At 43.9% G+C, this 19,667-nt stretch overlaps 1 protein-coding gene across 1 annotated transcript in view; it reads right to left on the bottom strand.

The window, feature by feature from the left end:
* LOC106571754 (utrophin) overlaps positions 1–19,667 on the bottom strand; it is a 193,925-nt gene that overhangs the window by 106,502 nt on the left and 67,756 nt on the right. The window contains exons 4-7 of the mRNA XM_014145173.3: positions 13,035–13,164; positions 11,217–11,485; positions 10,798–10,944; positions 9,530–9,608 (exon numbers count right to left, since the gene is read on the bottom strand). Of these exons, the coding sequence (XP_014000648.1) occupies positions 9,530–9,608; positions 10,798–10,944; positions 11,217–11,485; positions 13,035–13,164 (625 nt within the window). The remainder of the gene's footprint in view (positions 1–9,529; positions 9,609–10,797; positions 10,945–11,216; positions 11,486–13,034; positions 13,165–19,667) is intronic.

Raw genomic sequence — 19,667 nt, 5'->3', positions numbered from 1 at the left:
GGGCTAGGGGGCAGTATTGACACGGCTGGATAAAAAACGTACCCGATTTAATCTGGTTACTACTCCTGCCCAGTAACTAGAATATGCATATAATTATTGGCTTTGGATAGAAAACACTACAAAGTTTCTAAAACTGTTTGAATGGTGTCTGTGAGTATAACAGAACTCAAATGGCAGGTCAAAACCTGAGAGATTCCTTTACAGGAAGTGGCCTGTCTGACCATTTATTGTCTTTCTTTGACATCTCATTCAATTACAAAGGATCTCTGCGGTAACGTGACACTTCCCACGGCTCCAATAGGCTCTCAGAGCCCAGGAAAAACCTGAATGTCGTCATTTCAGTCCCAGGCTGAAACACATTATCGCCTTTCTCAAGTGGCCGATCAAGGGACTGTGGGCTTAGGCGCGTGCACTGGTCGCCCCCGTCTTTGTGTTTTTTCCTCAGTTTGCCGAAAAGGAGATTCCCGGTCGGAATATTATCGCTTTTTTACGAGATAAATTGCATAAAAATTGATTTTAAACAGCGGTTGACATGCTTCGAGGTACGGTATTGGAATATTTAGAATTTTTTTGTCACGATTTGCGCCATGCGCATGACCCTGATTTACCATTTCGGATAGTGTCTGGGACGCACGAACAAAACGCCGCTATTCGGATATAACGATGGATTATTTTGGACCAAACCAACATTTGTTATTGAACTAGCAGTCCTGGGAGTGCATTCTGACGAAGACAACAAAAGGTAATCAAACTTTTGTAATAGTAAATCGGAGTTTGGTCAGGGCTAAACTTGGTGGGTGTCTAAATAGCTAGCCGTGATGGCTGGGCTATGTACTCAGAATATTGCAAAATGTGCTTTCACCGAAAAGCTATTTTAAAATCGGACACCTCGATTGCACAAAGGAGTTCTGTATCTATAATTCTTAAAATAATTATGTTTTTTGTGAACGTTTATCGTGAGTAATTTAGTAAATTCACCGGAGGTTTGCGGGGGGTATGCTAGTTCTGAACGTCACATGCTAATGTAAAAAGCTGGTTTTTGATATAAATATGAACTTGATTGAACAAAACATGCATGTATTGTATAACATAATGTCCTAGGTGTGTCATCTGATGAAGATCATCAAAGGTTAGTGCTGCATTTACCGGTCTTCTGGGTTTTTGTGACATTATATGCTAGCTTGAAAAATGGGTGTCTGATTATTTCTGGCTGGGTACTCTGCTGACAATCTAATGTTTTGCTTTCGTTGTAAAGCCTTTTTGAAATCGGACAGTGTGGTTAGATTAACGAGAGTCTTGTCTTTAAAATGGTGTAAAATAGTTATATGTTTGAGAAATTGAAGTAATAGCATTTCTAAGGTATTTGAAAATCACGCCACGGGATTACACTGGCTGTTGCGTAGGTGGGACGATTTCGTCCCGCCTAGCCCAGAGAGGTTATTAAACAATTTAAAGGCAATGCTACCAAATAATAATTGAGCGTATGTAAACTTCTGACCCACTGGGACTGTGAAGAAAGAAATAAAAGCTGAAATAAATCATTCTCTCTACTATTATTCTGACATTTCACATTCTTAAAATAAAGTGGTGATCCTAACTGACCTAAGACAGGGAATTTTTACTAGGATTAAATGTCAGGAATTGTGAAAAACTGAGTTTAAATGTATTTGGCTAAGGTGTACGTAAACTTCCGACTTCAACTGTAGATTGAAACGGTGGATGAATGGAGGAATGTCACAAAAATCGCCGTGTTGAATCGACCAAAATGCAGCCGGGATGTGAATACTCATCTTTTAATGATAATGAATCAAGCAAACACAGAAAAACAAGAACGACTCAAGACAGGCTATACTTACAATAATAGCAGTGCTAATGAAACAACCCACAAACCCAGATGACAAACACACTTCTAATATATGACTCCCAATCAGGAACAACGATAACCTGCTGTCCCTGATCGGGAGCCACACAGACCAACATAGAAACAGACATCCCAGAACACACATACACAGACTTCTTCTGCCACGTCCTGACCAAAATACTACACAACTACTCCCTCTGCTGGTCAGGACGTGACAAGGAATAGATACTGTATATATATTTATAAATAAACAGACAGACGGCTGGATGGATGGACGGACAGGCAGGCACTTTGTTGAACCCTTAGATGAAACCTAATTCTTAAAATACAAAACCATTTATAATTGTCACATGCACAAATACAGCGGGTGTAGACTTGTACCATGAAATGCTTGCATCTAGGGAGTACCAGTTCTATATCACTGCAGGGGTATGAGGTATTTCAGGTAGATACACGTATGTACATAAAGGGAGCATAAAGTAACTAGGCCTCAGGGTTATACCGATACCAGGTTAATATCTCAATACCATCACAACACTGTACCAAAATGATACCACGGCAAAAAAATTATATTAGCCAAAGGCACAGAACGGAATTCAATTGTTGGGAATCTTTTGAGTATAAGATCATTACATTTGAAATATTTTTGTATGGTGTGTATGTGTGTTGTCGGTATACGTGTGTATTTGTGTGGGTTTTTGCGAGAGTGTCAGTGTAATGTGTGTGAGTGAGTGTATATATTGTGTACATACAGTCTTCCGAGTGTGCATAGTCAGTGCAAGATAGGGTCATTGCAGATAGTCTGGGTAATCATTTTATTAACTATTTAGCAGTCTTGTGGCTTGGCGGTAGAAGTTGTCTTGGAGCCTGTTGGTCCGAGAGCTGATGCTCTGGTACTGATTGCTTGATGGTAGCAGAGTGAACAGTATGTCTATGGCTTGGGTGGCTGAAGACTTTGGCAATTTTTTGGACCTGCCTCTGATATAGAGGTCCTGGATGGCAGGGAGCTCAGCCCCAGTGATGTACTGGGCTGTCCACCCCACCCTCTGTAATGATTTGCGGTCGAGGACAGTGCATTAGCCATACCAAGTGGTGATGCAAGCAGTCAATATGCTCTTAATGGTGAAGCTGTAAAAGCTTTTGAGGATCCGAGGACCCATGCACAATCAGCTCCTTGGTCCTACTGACATTGATGAAGCTGTTGTCCTGACATCACACTTTCAAGGCTCTGATCTCCTCCCTGTAGACCGTCTCATCGCCGTCGGTGATCAGGCCTACCACCGATGTGTCGTCTGCAAACTTGTTGATGGTGTTGGAGTCGTGCGTGGCCATGCAGTCATGGGTCAACAGCAGCACAGGTGTCATGGTTGTCGTAGGAATGAGCGGACCAAAGTGCAGCGTGTGTGTCGTTCCACATTTTATTTTTACTCTGAAACTATGCAATACATAAATAAACTTGAATGACAGAAAAAAAAAACGTGACGCAGAGGTGAAACAGACACTACTCAAAACTAATCTCCCACAAACCCAGATGGAAAAAAACCCTACTTAAGTATGATCTCCAATTAGAGTCAACGAGGACCAGCTGCCTCTAATTGGAGATCATCCCAAACAAAACCAACATAGAAATACATAACTAGAACATGAACATAGTAATACAAAACAAAGAAAAACACCCCCTGTCACCCCCTGACCTACTCTACCATAGAAAATAACATCTTACTATGGTCAGGACGACAGTACCCCCCACCAAAGGTGCGGACTCCGCCCGCACCTAAACAAAAACACAACAAAAAATCCCCCCCTCAAAAAAAATAAACAAAAGGTAGGGTAACTACTGGGCTGTCCACCCTGATCCCGCGGATCCTCCAACAGAGGAGGCGGCTCTGGTTTGGGGCGTAACCCCCGCTCCGCCCGCTGATCCCTCTGCTTCTGTGCCACCGGACCGTGGATCATCGTCGGAGGTTCTGGGCTGCGGGCCCTCTCAGGAGGTTCTGGGCTGCGGGCCCTCTCAAGAGGTTCCGGACTGCGGGCACTCTCAGGAGGCTCCGGACTGCGGGCCGTCTCAGGAGGTTCCGGACTGTAGGGCCGTCTCAGGAGGTTCCGGACTGTAGGGCCGTCTCAGGAGGTTCCGGACTGTAGGGCCGTCTCAGGAGGTTCCGGACTGTAAGGCGTCTCAGGAGGTTCCGGACTGGGGACCGTCGCTGCAGGCTCCATGCCATGGATCATCACTGCAGGCTCCGCGCCATGGATCACCACTGGAGGCTTTGTGCAATGGATCATGCCTACAGGCTCCGGGCCATGGATCATCCCTACAGGCTTCTTGCCATGGATTATCCCTACAGGCTCAGGGCCATGGATCATCCCAACAGGCTTTGTGCCATGGATCATCACTGGAGGCTTCGGACCATGGATCATCACTGGAGGCTTCTTACGTGGAGCCGGAACAGGTCTCACCAGACTGGGGAACGTCGCTGGAGGCTCCGGACTGGGGGACTTCGCCAGAAGCTCTAGACTGGGAACTGTCGCCGGAAGCTCTGGACTGGGAAGACTCACTGGAGGCCTGATGCATGGCGCTGGCACAGGTGGTGCCAGACTGGTAACACGCACCTCAGGACGAGTGCGAGGAGCAGGAACAGGACACAACGGACTGGGCAGGCACACTAGAAACCTGCTGCGTGGGGCTGGCACAGGTGGCGCCAGACTGGTGACACGCACCTCACGGTAAGCACGAAGAGTTGGCTCAGGTCTCCAACCTGATTCTGCCAATCTCCCCGTGTGCCCACCCCAAAAAAAAATTGGGGGGGGCTGCCTCTCATGCTTCCCTTGTTGCCGCGCTCTCGCTGCCTCCACCTGTTCCCATGGGAGGCGCTTTTCTCCTGCCCCTAAATCCTCCAAAGCCCTGGATATACTCCTCCTTATCTCCTCAATAGTCAATTGCTCCATACCACGCTGCTTGGTCCCTTGGTGGTTGGAGATTCTGTCACGGTTGTCGAAGAGAGGAATGAGCGGACCAAAGTGCAGCGTGTGTGTCGTTCCACATTGTATTTATACTGTGAAACTATGCAATACATAAATAAACTTGAATGACAAAAAAACAACAAACCGTGACGCAGAGGTGAAACAGACACTACTCAAAACTAATCTCCCACAAACCCAGGTGGAAAAAAACCCTACTTAACCTGTTAGGGCTAGGGGGCAGTATTGACACGGCCGGATAAAAAACGTACCCGATTTAATCTGGTTACTACTCCTGCCCAGTAACTAGAATATGCATATAATTATTGGCTTTGGATGGAAAACACCCTAAAGTTTCTAAAACTGTTTGAATGGTGTCTGTGAGTATAACAGAACTCAAATGGCAGGCCAAAACCTGAGAAGATTCCTTGCAGGAAGTGGCCTGTCTGACAAGTTGTGTTTCATCTTGGCTCTTTTTATTGAAGACTGAGGATCTTTGCTCTAACGTGACACTTCCTACGGCTCCCATAGGCCCGGGAAAAAGCTGAACGATATCGAGGCAGCCTCTGGCTGAAACACATTATCGCTTTTGGCAAGTGGCCGATCAGAGTACTATGGGCTTAGGCGCGTGCCCGAGTCGACCGAATGCTTTATTTTCTTTCGTCTGTTTACCTAAACGCAGATTCCCGGTCGGAATATTATCGCTTTTTTACGAGAAAAATGGCATAAAAATTGATTTTAAACATGCTTCGTGTTGACATGCTTCGAAGAACGGTAATGGAATATTTAGATTTTTTTGGTCACGAAATGCGTCGTGCTCGTCACCCTTCTTTACCATTCGGATAGTGTCTTGAACGCACGAACAAAACAGAGGATATTTGGATATAACTATGGATTATTTGGGACCAAACCAACATTTGTTATTGAAGTAGAAGTCCTGGGAGTGCATTCTGACGAAAAACACCAAAGGTAATAACATTTTTCTTATTTTAAATCTGACTTTGGTGAGTGCTAAACTTGCTGGGTGTCTAAATAGCTAGCCCTGTGATGCCGGGCTATCTACTCAGAATATTGCAAAATGTGCTTTCACCGAAAAGCTATTTTAAAATCGGACATATCGAGTGCATAGAGGAGTTCTGTATCTATAATTCTTAAAATAATTGTTATGCTTTTTGTGAACGTTTATCGTGAGTAATTTAGTAAATTCACCGGCAGTGTTCGGTGGGAATGCTAGTCACATGCTAGTCACATGCTAATGTAAAAAGCTGGCTTTTGATATAAATATGAACTTGATTGAACAAAACATGCATGTATTGTATAACATAATGTCCTAGGGTTGTCATCTGATGAAGATCATCAAAGGTTAGTGCTGCATTTAGCTGTGGTTTGGGTTTATGTGACATTATATGCTAGCTTGAAAAATGGGTGTCTGATTATTTCTGGCTGGGTACTCTGCTGACATAATCTAATGTTTTGCTTTCGTTGTAAAGCCTTTTTGAAATCGGACAGTGTGGTTAGATTAACGAGAGTCTTGTCTTTAAAATGGTGTAAAATAGTCATATGTTTGAAAAATTGAATTCGTCCCACCTAGCCCAGAGAGGTTAAATAGCTGTAAAATAGTCATATGTTTGAGAAATTGAAGTAATAGCATTTCAAACGTTTTGAAAATCGCGCCACAGGATTCAACTGGCTGTTACGTAGGTGGGACGAATTCGTCCCACCTAGCCCAGAGAGGTTAACCTGTTTAAAAGTTTTACTCACATCGGCCCTGCAGAGTGAGATCACACAGTCAACTGGAACAAAAGAAGCTTTCATGCAAGACTCTGTTGGTTTCCCGAAAGATTAAGCATGAATTTGGGAGTTCTGCCTCACTGGGCATCTCACGACTGGGTTTCCCTTTGTAGTCTGTTATAGAGACTGAAAGCCCTGCCACATCTGATGAGCATCGGAACCGGTGTAATAGGATTCCACCTTCCTCCTAAATTATCATTTTTCATGTCTCGCCGGAGGTTGTAGTGGGATTAATTGTGTGCGTCCATGTCCCGTTCTTTGTAAGCGGTAGCTCTAGCATTTAGCCCAGCACGGATACTGCATATAATCCATGGTTTTTGGTTTGGTTATGTTTGTATGGTCACTGTGGAGACTACATGATGACGCCTGTGACTGATATGGGAAACTCCTAATGCTATCGGATGAATCATGGAACAGATCGCTGCCTGTACTAGCAAAACGGTCTTGTAGCTTCACATCTGCTTCATCAGATCACTTCCATATTGAGCGTGTCACTGGTACTTCCAGTTTGAGCTTTTGTTTGTAAACGGGAAGCAGCAGGATAGAGTCGTGGTCAGATTTGTAGAAGGGAGGGTGAGGGAGGGCCTTGTATGCATTTTTTTAGGTAGAATAAAAGTGGTCTAGCATTTTGACGCCCCTTACGGCGCAAGAGACGTGCTAGTAGAAGTGAGGTAGAACGTTTTTAAGTCTCTCTGAGTTAAAGTTTCCTCCCAAAAGATGCCTCTGGGTGTGTGGTCTTTTGTTTGTTTATGGCGCCATAAGGTATTGTTGGCTTCTGGTGGGATGTAGACAGCCGTGATATTTTGGATGAGAACTCTCTTGTTAAATAGGAAGGTCTACAGCTTACCATGAGGCATTCTATGTCTGAGTTTCCTTCGCACTGGAAGAGGCGCACCAGTTGTTGTTTATGAAGAGGCAGACCCGTCCCCCTTCACCTCGTGTTGCTAGCCTGACCACAAAATTATTCAGTCAAAATTGAAGTAATTTGTTGTAACGAGAGGTACTAGGGGTGTTGTACAAAAATCATCAGCGATTGGATTGTCTAACCAATCAGAGTATCATAGCAAATGGCGAATTTTCGAACTGCCGCTTTACCTATGTGTATTCTGGCTCTGGCCCGAACCATCAGTTTCTGGACCAATCAGACAGCCCCTAATGTGTTCGCATTCAGTGAAGGGGATGTACTCATATCCAGACTGTCGTCCATGGGCGTGGCGTAGCATTTGGTCGGAGCAAGGAGTCTGTGTATCCAGGCAATAATAATGCAGCTTTTCAAGTCTCTCTGATAGGAGACTCTGGAACGAAGCTCATCCATCTTATTCTCGAGTGACTGGACATTTGCCAATAAAACGGAGGGGAGTGCCAGTCGATTTTCTCTTTGTCTTAATCTCACCAGGACTCCAGCCTGTCTGCCACGTCTACAACTGCAGTGTTTTGGTAGCCCATGAAATAAAGGAATAGGGTCTGGCATAAACAAGGGTACAGCTGTCAGAGTCGGGTTTGAAGTTGAAATTGAGGTTAGTAACTGTCGATCTAATGTGAAAAAGTGCTTGGCGGTCATATGTCATAAACTCAAATTTTTTTTGCTAAAGTTGGGTTGAACTTGTAAAGTTTCGACCTTCTCCGTCGGTTACTATGAGAAGGAACGGTAGATTCTGTCTATGAGAGATGAAAGGGGAGCCAGAATGGCATCTTGGCTGGTACAATAACTCAGCTGTCAACACCACTCAGGTCTATGGACACACAACAACTAAGTTTCCTCCATATCCCACCACCCTGTTATCATCAAATGGAAGACATTTTGGATCCATGTCAGAGCCAAATGGGGTAGACAAGAGAGGGGTTGGATTTGAGACGGAGAGAGGAAAGGGACATAGCAATGAAATAGAACACTACTGTATAATTTGGAGTAAATGGGGATGGAAGGAGGGGATGAGGAGGGATTGGTGTGGCTGTGTCTGTCGTTAATGATCCCTCCCTCCCTCCCTCCATCGTTAATGACCACTGGTCTGAAAGGAAAGGAAGTCAGAGGAGACTTGTAATTAAGCCTTGAATGATTCAAGAGTGAAGAACCTTGCCGCCTGTAAACAACCTACTTGAGTGTGTGTTTGTGTGTGTGTGGGTGTGTGTAGGAGGCAAGGGATGAGGGCAACCCTGACAAAAAGTACAACAGCAACAACAACAACAACAAAACATCATGGATAGGCTGCCTCCGAGACATTGATAGGCTGAATCGATAAACATCAAGGGAAGTCATTGGAATGCGAGGTCAGTACAGGTGCATCAAAGCTGGAACCGAGAGACTGAAAAACAGCTTTGATCTCAAGGCCATCAGACTGTTAAATAGCCATCACTAGTCAGCTACCACCCATTTACTCAACCCTGCACCTTATAGGCTGCTGCCCCATATCTTTTATTTCAACCTTTCTTTAACTAGGCAAGTCAGTTAAATTCTTATTTACAATGACAGCCTAGGAACAGTGGGTTACCTACCTTGTTCAGGGGCAGAACGACAGATTTTTACTTTGTCAGGTCAGGGACTCGATCTAGCAACCTTTCGGTTACTGGCCCAATGCTCTAACCACTAAGCTACCTATACTGTACATAGGCATGGAATCACTGTCCACTTTAATAATGGAACAATAGTCAAGTAATAATGTTTACGTGCTGTTTTACTCATCTCATATGTATATACTATATTCTGTTCTACTGTATTCTAGTCAATGCCACTCTGACATAGCTCATCCTAATATTTAGATATTTCTTATTTCATTATTTTACTTTTAGATTTGTGTGTATTGTTGTGAATTGTTATATACTGCACTGTTGGAGCTAGGAACACAAGCATTTTGCTACACCCGCAATATCATCTGCTAAAAAGTGTGTATGTGACTAATATACTTTGATTTGGCTACTCACTGGATAGGAAGTGCTGGGAGGAAGGGCCGAAGTCTCTGTGGGCTTCCTGAAGGAGCTTTAGTCTCTCTTCAATGGCCACCTGCACACCAGAAAGAGGAGAGAGTTAGACACACACAATCACACACCTGCATCCCGCCAGCACTATATTGACCGGTCCAGCTGAGTGTGTGTGCGTGCATATTCGTGCATTGCTGAGTGTCCTTACTGTGTGCAGTGACTCAGTCATCCTCCCTACAGTGAGGTTACAAGGCTGTCTCTACACATGGAACCAGGAGGCAGACAAAATGTGTCTTCAACACTTTCATCCAGCCCCAGGGAATCTCTATGGGGTGCCTGGTGACTGAGTCCTGCTGTGCTGTTTGCCCTTCTGTTTGATCAGACCAAAGCGGCCCGGAGTCCTATCTCAGTGGTCATCATCAACTCCAGCAAGGCAATACCAGGGGTGGGCATGGAGAAGGAAAGGGACAGAATCTAAGATGTCTCTCTTCATGTCTCTTTTACACACACACACACACACACACACACACACACACACACACACACACACACACACACACACACACACACACACACACACACACACACACACACACACACACACACACACACACATTAATCTAAACAGCATAGTGACAAATGAGCCTGAGGGGTGCACGAGTAAGGCTCTGATCCCGGCCATCAGCAGGCTGGACCAGGACACTAGTCCTCTGTGTCAAAAAGTGTTATTTATCTACAGTGACAGAAGTCCACTGTGCCAATATAGAACTCAGTAACCTGTAGAGGTAGACAAGCGGAAGGCCACCTCTCCTCACCCCTCTCTGTGTCTGAGCTAAAGTACAGCAGGCTGACAGAGAGAGACGGAAGGAATAATGAGAGAAAGCAACATAATAAAATGACACAAACAGGTGGAAAGAGATGGACAGAAATACATGATTACAAAGACAGCAAGAGGGTTAATATGACATTGAGATAATAAACCTGAGCGTACTGACAGGTTGAGATGTGAATAAGGTGGGAGAGAAAAAAGAGTAGAAAGTAGAAAAGTCAAGAATATGATAGCTCGTAAAAGGAGGAAGGTTTTACATTTGACCTTTTCATCATTTAGCGGTGAGTGACACGTACTCCCAAGTATGACAAAAAGGGAGGAGGTTTGTAGCTGTGACACCTCTTCTTAAGTATGACACATAAAAGGGAGATGGTTTTAGGCATGAGACCCATTGCCCACCTGTAAAAGGGGGAAGGTTTTAGGTGGGACACCCATAGCCCACCTGTAGTAGTTTCCAGCGCATGTTGAGGTCATCCAGTTGTCTGGAGGAGGTGGAGGACAGCTGGACATCCAGAGGAGCCAGCTCACCAGACAGCTCATTCACCACATGCACGTCCTGCCTCAGAGGAGCCATCTCCTCCTTGAAAGCCTGGGACATACACAGGATGCACACACACAGGTCAGTGTTTTGATGTAGGCAGATGTATCTATAACATACTGTTATGGTGCAGGGGTGATACCTGTACCAATGGTAATTAGATGTTGATCTAGGTAATACATTTTTTTGACACTGATTTACGTACAGGTTAATCACTACCTACACTTTTTGGCCCTAAATGTTTTGTAGTGGACGTAAAAAAAAACGTCCCTCTCTCTCTTTCCCCTTTAATAAATCAGTAACACCCCAGTGACTCCCCTCACCGTGGTCTTCTCTATGTGTTCCTGCAGTGAGTCTATGAGCAGGTCTCCTACAGGCTGCAAACCAGCCTTGGTCTCTTCTGCCCTGTCTAGCCGCAGGTCCAGCTGGTCCATGTTGCTCTGGAGCTCCTGTAGCCTCTCAAAGGCCTTTTCTACCTGACTCTGCCATCCACCCGCGTGGTCCTGCAGACGCTCCCAACGCTCCTGCACCTCCGCTGTCTGCTTCCTGATGGCCCTGGCCACACCCTGCGCCTTCTCCTCTGGAGTCAGGTCTGTGAGAAGGGTAGAGAGTGAGGGAGGGAGAGAGGGGGGGAAGAGAGAGACAGAGAGAGAGGGGGAGAAAGGGAGCAAGGACAAAGACTTTAACAACCTCAAAGGGGAAAGTTGGTTGTACAATAAAATAAAACATTTAAACTTGAAGAGAGACTTGTGAGCTAAAGAGAAAAGAGCATGACCAATGTCCACAGTCAACCATCTTGTCTGCAGACTTGAAATTTAAATCAGTGTGTCAATGACGATCTAAATCGTAAACACCCTAAGCTAAAGCATGCATGCAAGCACACATCAAGAGTCTGTCTGTCTGTTAGTCTGTTAGTCAGCCAGCCAAGCACACATCAAGGGTCTGTCTGTCTGTTAGTCTGTTAGTATGTTAGTCAGCCAGCCAAGCACACATCAAGGGTCTGTCTGTCAGTCTGTTAGTCAGCCAGCCAAGCACACATCAAGGGTCTGTTAGTCTGTTAGTCTGCCAGCCAAGCACACATCAAGGGTCTGTCTGTTACTCTGTTCGTCTGCCAGCCATAGATGCCTCACACCACAGACAGGACCAGCGTGGGGTTAGTCTGCCACACTCCCCAGACAGGACCAGCGTGGGAGCTGTATGTTTTGAAAATAAGAAGTTTGACAAGCAAACAAAGGCCAGGGAAAGTCTGGGAGAGTTTGATTGGGTCTGAGAGGATCTGAAGACTAAAGTGTTCTCACCCACTGGGTTCAGTTATACTAGAGTAGACAGAGGTGTCCATGCTGGCACTGGTCTCAGTTTTACCCTGTGAAGCCCCTTGTCCCTCCTGTGAAAGCATCCAATCACAGGTTTTAGATCAGATTGAGATCAGATATACCCTTCACAGTCAAACAACCTTTTCGAAAGTATCCGAGGTCATTGCAGGGTTGGTTTCAGATAACACCTACCCTCTGATATACCACGCACCGCTATGGAACCATCCTACCCATCACAGCCCTTAGATCAGTTCTTAACCACCGATTAGACCAAAGGCCCCTTTGATAATTACATCAAAGATCACACTGAAGGGCCAGATCTCTGCCTGCTCGGAGCTCTGGCCACAACCTCCCAGATTGTCTCAGGGGCCTGCTACATTATTTAACAGCACGATTCTGTTAAAGAGGAAATGTGCTGACACAGCGATGACTTCACTGTTTCATCCTCCTAGGCCCAGCAGCCTTTAGATACAGAATTACTAATGAGTTCTGTTGCGTATTTAGCGTTTGGGTGTATTCTGAGCCTCATATCACACCCCACATAAACATCAAGTGGATTGAGGAACTTCTGAGGTGCTTTTCATGGACATTCTCACCCACCCTGATACTGGGTTTCCCAGATCTTGGTTTTGGAGGGCCACTATGTATGCAGGTTAAACGGAATGGTCAACATAAACTGACCAGTACTGACATCAGTTATTTAGATTATGGCACATAGTAGGTTTTATAAAGGAGTTCAATTAAATTATAACGTAAGACTAAGTGGCGGGTGATGTCACTGGACTTTGGCGTGTGCGTATTCAGGCTAGTCAGTGACAGGAGACTCACCTGTTTTGGGCTGAAGGTTCTTGCATGGTTCCCCCAGCCCCTCATTGGGCTGCTCAGCCAGGAATATGTGTGCCTGGTCCAGTGTATTGGCCACAACATGCTCGCGGTCCTTCAGCTCCGACCGCAACACCTGGGGAGAAACACACACAGGGACTGGTCAATTGATGGTATCCTTTTAACCTGAATGTCTGACTCAAAATGTCTTACTCCTAACTGAGCTCTTTCATATCAGTTAGAACATTTTGCCTGATATCATCAAACAGTGTTGGGGACCACATTAGCAGTAATGGCGCGTGAGTAAAATCACTGGGGAAGCCAAGCCCCCAAAAAATATTACAACCCACAGTATGTGTTGTGATAATTGCGTTGTTCTCTGTGTAACATGTCAGTTCATATGCATATTGCATGTAACAAAAGTCCACAAAACATATTGCATGTAACAAACAGTTACATGACCTACATCATGGTCAAGCAAGGTAATGTTTACGACATTTTTGGACTACTAAACAACTAATTAGAACCACGTAGAGTTACCGCAAGATGCAAAGAAAACAGGAGCTGCCTTCACTACTCCAGCACCATTTCTACTTCAACATCATCTAATCACCTATGCTTAGTCTAATATGGTGACAACTAAAAGAAACCAAAAACGATTTAGTCCAATCAACGTAAGCTAAATATGATGTGGCTGTCCATGGTACTGATTTCTCTGTGTGTGTGCGCACAAGTAGGAAAAACATGTTGACTCACCCTACTCATAGAGAAACGCCAATGCCATCCTCCTCTTTCAAGTTGCCTAAACAGTCTATGACTCTGTCATACAGCACATGCTTTTAGTTTATTTTGGCCTAGGCTACCTGGTTAAAATGTTTGTTCGCTAGACTAACTTCCTTTCTTGGGCATCGATGTGCCTGGCCAGCTAGTAAACATTAGCATACTACATCAAGCTACGAATTGAACTTCCATCCTCTCAGGCCAGGGGCATAATGTATGAATTAATGGTTGGATCAGAATCGCCGTTATAATCATTGGTGAGTACTGCAAATTAAGTAAAACCACAAGTCCAAATCTCCATCCATGCTCGGCCATGGAAACCCATTTCATGAAGCTCCCGACGAACAGTTATTGTACTGACATTGCTTCCAGAGGCAGTTTGGAACTCGGTAGTGAGAAGATTTTACGCGATTCAGCATTCGACGGTCTCTTTCTGTGAGCTTGTGTGGCCTACCACTTCGCAGCCGATTTTTTTTTTCTTGGTACATTTTATGGGGAAGCCTGGCATCTATGAACACACACCAATGCACATTAGTGAACTCAAGCAACAATGTCATTTTCATCAAAATGATAGATACTGCAAGGACCATCTTTATCTCTAAATGTCCAAGTGCCTCAGTAGAAGTGCCTGTATTGGAATCATAGTTTTCATCTCCCAGTATCATCAACGTTGTAAACTCTATGTGAACCCTATTTTCCCCACTGTTCAGATTCCTATGGCAGCCTATCCACCACAAAACTACCATCTCCATATCAAACAAGTAAAAAACTAAAATGTCACTTTATTCAACCCCGCCTTTCATTCTAAAACAAGACATTTTCCATTCAAAGGAACGGGCGTCTAGACGCACACATACTCTTACACACGCACTATACTGAGATGGGGTCTCTCCTCATCCCAGCACTGTAAACAATAATCTCAACATCTATTCAGGTGACGGCAGCAATTCAGAATGTCCTCCCTATCTAACCTTCTCTCATCGAAAGAGACAACAAGAGATCGAGAAGTATGAGAGAGAAAGAGGGAGATAGCAGGAGCAGCGATTGAAGGAGGGAAAGGCGGGTCAAATGAGATTTCCCTGAGGTCATGGTGAAATTAAATGAGCGATTTAGAATAAAGCGAGGCATTCACCCAGCACTGTTCACAGCAGCCTGCAGGCTTCATCAGAGGACTCACTAATACCAAATGATATCACCCACACATTCTCTCTATCATACTCTCACCCTCTTTCTCACACACACACGCACTCTGTCTTTTTGTGTTCTATTTCACTAACTCGAAGTCACTCTACCATCCACTCCACTATCCTCTCTCTTTCTCTCCCCCGCATCCTCCCTTCACACACACACACACACACACACACACCACACACACACACACACACACACACACACACACACACACACACACACACACACACACACCACACACACACACACACACACACAAACTAACATGTGTGCCAAAACATCCACTCCAAGGGACGAGATGAAGAAGGGGAAAGCAGGACTACATGTACCAGAGTAATTATTCTTGTTTTGATATAGCAGCCAGAACCCCAGGGGGCCTCTGATGCCTATCGGGCTGTGTGATTGCTTTGTGAGAGGACGATGTCAGAGGGAAATAAAGAGGAACTACATTATATTGTTATCACATTTCAGGTAAGACCCAGATGCAGACAATGTCAAAGTAACAACAGTTTATTAATCGATCAGTGGCAGGCAAAAGACAGGTCCAGGGCAGCCAGAGGTCAGTAATTCAGATAGGTGGGGCAAAGGTACAGAACCGCAGGCAGGCTCAGGGTCAGGGCAGGCAGAACGGTCAACACCGGCAAAACCAGGAAACAGGCACAATCGAGAGACAGGAGCAGAGGGGAAACTGCTGGTAGGCTTGACGAAACAAAACGAACTGGCAACAGACAAACAGAGAACACAGGTATAAATACACAGGGGATAATGGGGAAGATGGGCGACACCTGGAAGGGGGTGGAGACAATCACAAAGACAGGTGAAACAGATCACGGTGTGACAATTGTGAGCCTTGCTGTTTTTATAAAGGCTTATGGTTTATTCAGACAGGACGAGATGATGAAGACAGAGTAGCGGGATTTCCGGTGGCTCCATTTGTCACGCAACACCGGCCCAAGTCCATTGAAGAGATTATGACAGCATGCTGGGTTGAGTGTTGTAGTAGGATTGTCATGCCCTGACCTTAGAGAGATGTTTTATTTCCTCTAGTTTGGTTAGGTCAGGGTGTGATGTGGGGTGGGCAATCTAGGTTTTGTATTTCTTTGTGTTTGTCTCTGATTGGGAATCATACTTAGGCAGCCCTTTTTTCCCTCCTTCGGTTGTGGGATCTTGTTTTTTTACAGCTCAGTAAAGCCTGCAGAACGTGACATTCATTTTCCTTGTTTGTTGTTTTGATTTAGTGTTCTGAGTTATAATAAACATTAATCATGAGCACTTACCACGCTGCACCTTGGTCCACAAAATCGTCACAAGGATACTTTTATTAACAGACATATGGAAATACTTACAACAAGGAAACATTAACAGTTATATTTGAGTATACTTCATGTCATAAATCAGATTTTAGATTATATATTTTCTTCATAATAATATTTATTATTTTTACTTTGGCAGAGTTGAGAAAGTAAATGAAATTAGGGAAGACAAGGACATTGAGAGGCAGAGGTGATTCATGTGCCTTTATATAAAAAGAATAGAGGGAAATTGAAAGGGTGTTGGCATTGGCAGTGGGTATAAATATAGCCGCGTCTTCAAATATCTTCCTGTCGAAATATTGAATTATGTTATATTATGCAAATGTCCCCTATGGTGGACAGAACACGTTACTACTACACTACACAGACGGAACATTTTCACCACACAATAATAACAGGAAATACACACTTTTTTAAACCTCAGATTGGTGATGATACTATAAAAGTTTAAAGTCATCACGATTACTCAAAATCGATTGCTTAAAACAGATCAATATATCTGGTTTAGTACCAGTGTTTTTGTCATATACGACTGTTTGTGGCAGATCTTTGAACGCTGCTGTCATTTTCCAGACCATGGTGGCAAAAAATGTTTTGTCTGGCCTCAATACCACACACATATTTGAAGCTCAAACTATCACTCAAATGAAAGACAACTCCTGTTGCTATTTAGAAATCGATGTGGGAATTCGATTTGTTGAAATTATATAGTCAAAAAAGTGTAATTTCCTTTTTCCGTACAGGCCATCTACCGTAAACATCTCCCCACAGAGATATGAGTTGATAAATGGCTACTACAGGTTCTCATCTAGTAGTATACCCAAGTTATTTGAGGTTTGTCTGTTAGAAGAGTGCAAACGGTACATGTTGCCACAATTATTGTCCTAGATCCATTGATGTAAATACAATATTGATGTGAGTGATACATTTGTGCTCGCTATTGATTAAAGTAGAACAAGCTAATACATTTCAGTGTAGAGTGACCGCTTGGTAAATATTGGTAACAGTTTTTTAGGTATTAATACAAGTAGTCTGAACACAAGTATTACACATGTGTTGGGAGTCATTTTTATGTCTTGGTCTTCAACATATCACATATTTCAGCATATTGATATGAATTTGGACATTTAAAACCAGTGTTTGATATTTGGCTATAAATCAAAAAACCATGACAGCAGGAAGCAGCAACAGCATGAGTTTCAACTTATGTTTTAGGAATATAAATGGTTGTTTTAACATAATTGTTTTACAGAATTCTACTTAATCAGGTAAAAACTATTGAATGATTTCTTGATTTTGATGATATTACTGAAATCGTGAAAATGGGTTTGTCTTGCCTACTTATGGACAGGGCCTTGAGGAAAAACACTCAAAGTAGAAAACAACCATTAAAACACAAGCTGATGCATCCCCTTTCAAGAGGAAATAAAACAACTTTCCTCAATTGCCTGGATGAGATAAGAGATTACGATCTGTCTGAGGAGGAGAAAATAGGGAAACAAGATGCATGAAAGGCAAAGAGGTTGACACAGTCTTCTGTTTACTTCTCTCCTCCCTGATACAGTAGTTGCAGTATTGGTTTTGGCACTAACAGTAACAGAGTTGTGACTCTTCAGAAAAACGTTTTCTTCAACTAAGAGCAGAATAAGTGGTGCTACAGTGACAAAAATTCCACCAGGATGACATTTTTTCAATGCACTGTAAGCCTGGAGTGTATCTTGTAGCTGTGAGACGTGAACTTGACTGTGTGTTGTGTACAAAACAGCAGAGAAGACGGTCTTATCGGCCTCTACCCTGTGCTGATGAGGAGATGATAGCATTACAACACAGTAGAGAGGAGAGAAGGCTATTTTCAGACCTCCATGAATCTGGCCTCTCCTCCCTTTTACTTTCCCTCAAAATATCTCTCTTTCCCCCTCTCCTCAAGGCAGTCAGTGTGAATTGAAGCAGAATCATGCTAACTCTGGAAGACATAGCTGATAGGATTGGAACCTGGTCTGGTCGTCTGCTGCAATAGCCAATCCGTGACAATGACTGATGAGTTGTGCATTCTGAGATGCCGTTCTGCACACCACTGTTGTACTGTGCTGTTATTTGATTTGTTTGTGGCCCGCCTGTTAGCTTGCACGATTCTTGCCGTTCTCCTTCGACCTCTCATCAACGAGCTGTTTTCACCACAGAACTGTCCATTCTAATGTTCAATCAAACAGTAACTGAATGCCTTGATGCCTGTCTGCCTGCTTTACATAGCAGGCCATGGCCACATGACTTGCTGTCTGTAGGAACTCCCGAGCGGGACAGCAGTCTAAGGCACTGCATCTCAGTGCTAGAGGCGTCACTACAGACACCCTGGTTCAAATCCAGGCTGTATCACAACCGGCCATGATTGGGAGTCCCATAGGCTGGCGCACAATTGGCCCAGTGTCATCCGGGTTTGGCCGGTGTAGGCCGTCATTGCAAATAAGAATTTGTTCTTAATTGACTTGCCTAGTTAAAAAAATATATAAAAAGGAGCAAACCATGTTTGTGAATGGGGTGGTGTATCTAATGAACTGCCAACTCAGCGTAGTTTCTCATCACATTGTTTATGCTGTATTGAAGGTATCACCTGTGTTAGGGCCAGCACACCTACAATGTAAACTGCTTCCCACAGAGGCTCTGGGCACAAAAATAAATAAGATAGACATCTTCAAGGCAGTTTCATCCAAACGAAGGTTACTTCTCTACCTCTGGCCTTGCCCCCTCAAAAGTCAGAAAAATCCCCTACAACCCAATAAGACAATACATTTGAGACTTGGCTTTGCTAAGTAAACAAAATGAAAGCCAACCAACAGAATAAAGGACTTTAAAGTTCACCAGGCTCAATTCAGATACATAGGAATCCCTCAACACTATAAGTTTCTAAAGTTAAATAAGGAGAAACAAATTAAAAGTTAAGTCATCAATGATAGGTAATTATTCACAGAAGTTCAAAGTCAGAAAGTCTCTCTCTGTTCTCTCTGTTTCACTCTCTCTCTCTCTGGTTCTTTCTCTCTCTCTTTCTCCCTCTGAGGGAGATAAGGTTGTGGCAACGCAGCAGTTTAATTTCATTTTACTTTACAACCTGCCCATCCAGGTACAAATCGTGCTAATCAATCACACAGACAGTGTGATTAAACCACCTTAGCGTAGCTATTCAGATTATATTAGCTTCAACTTTGGCTTCCATAGCTTAACATAGGCTGTGTAAAAATGTTAGTTTGGCTTAGCCTCTCAACTGAACAATAATATTAGCATAATGAGGACAACAACACTCTCGAAACTTAAGCCTCCACAAACAGTGAGTTAATTAAACCCCCTTCAAAACCAGTAAATA

The sequence above is a fragment of the Salmo salar genome, chromosome 15 (genome assembly GCF_965601325.2).
Source record: "Salmo salar chromosome 15, fSalSal1, whole genome shotgun sequence".
Lineage (NCBI taxonomy): Eukaryota > Metazoa > Chordata > Actinopteri > Salmoniformes > Salmonidae > Salmo > Salmo salar.
The sequence above is the reverse complement of the archived record's forward strand: the minus strand, read 5'-3'. Positions and strand labels throughout refer to the sequence as shown.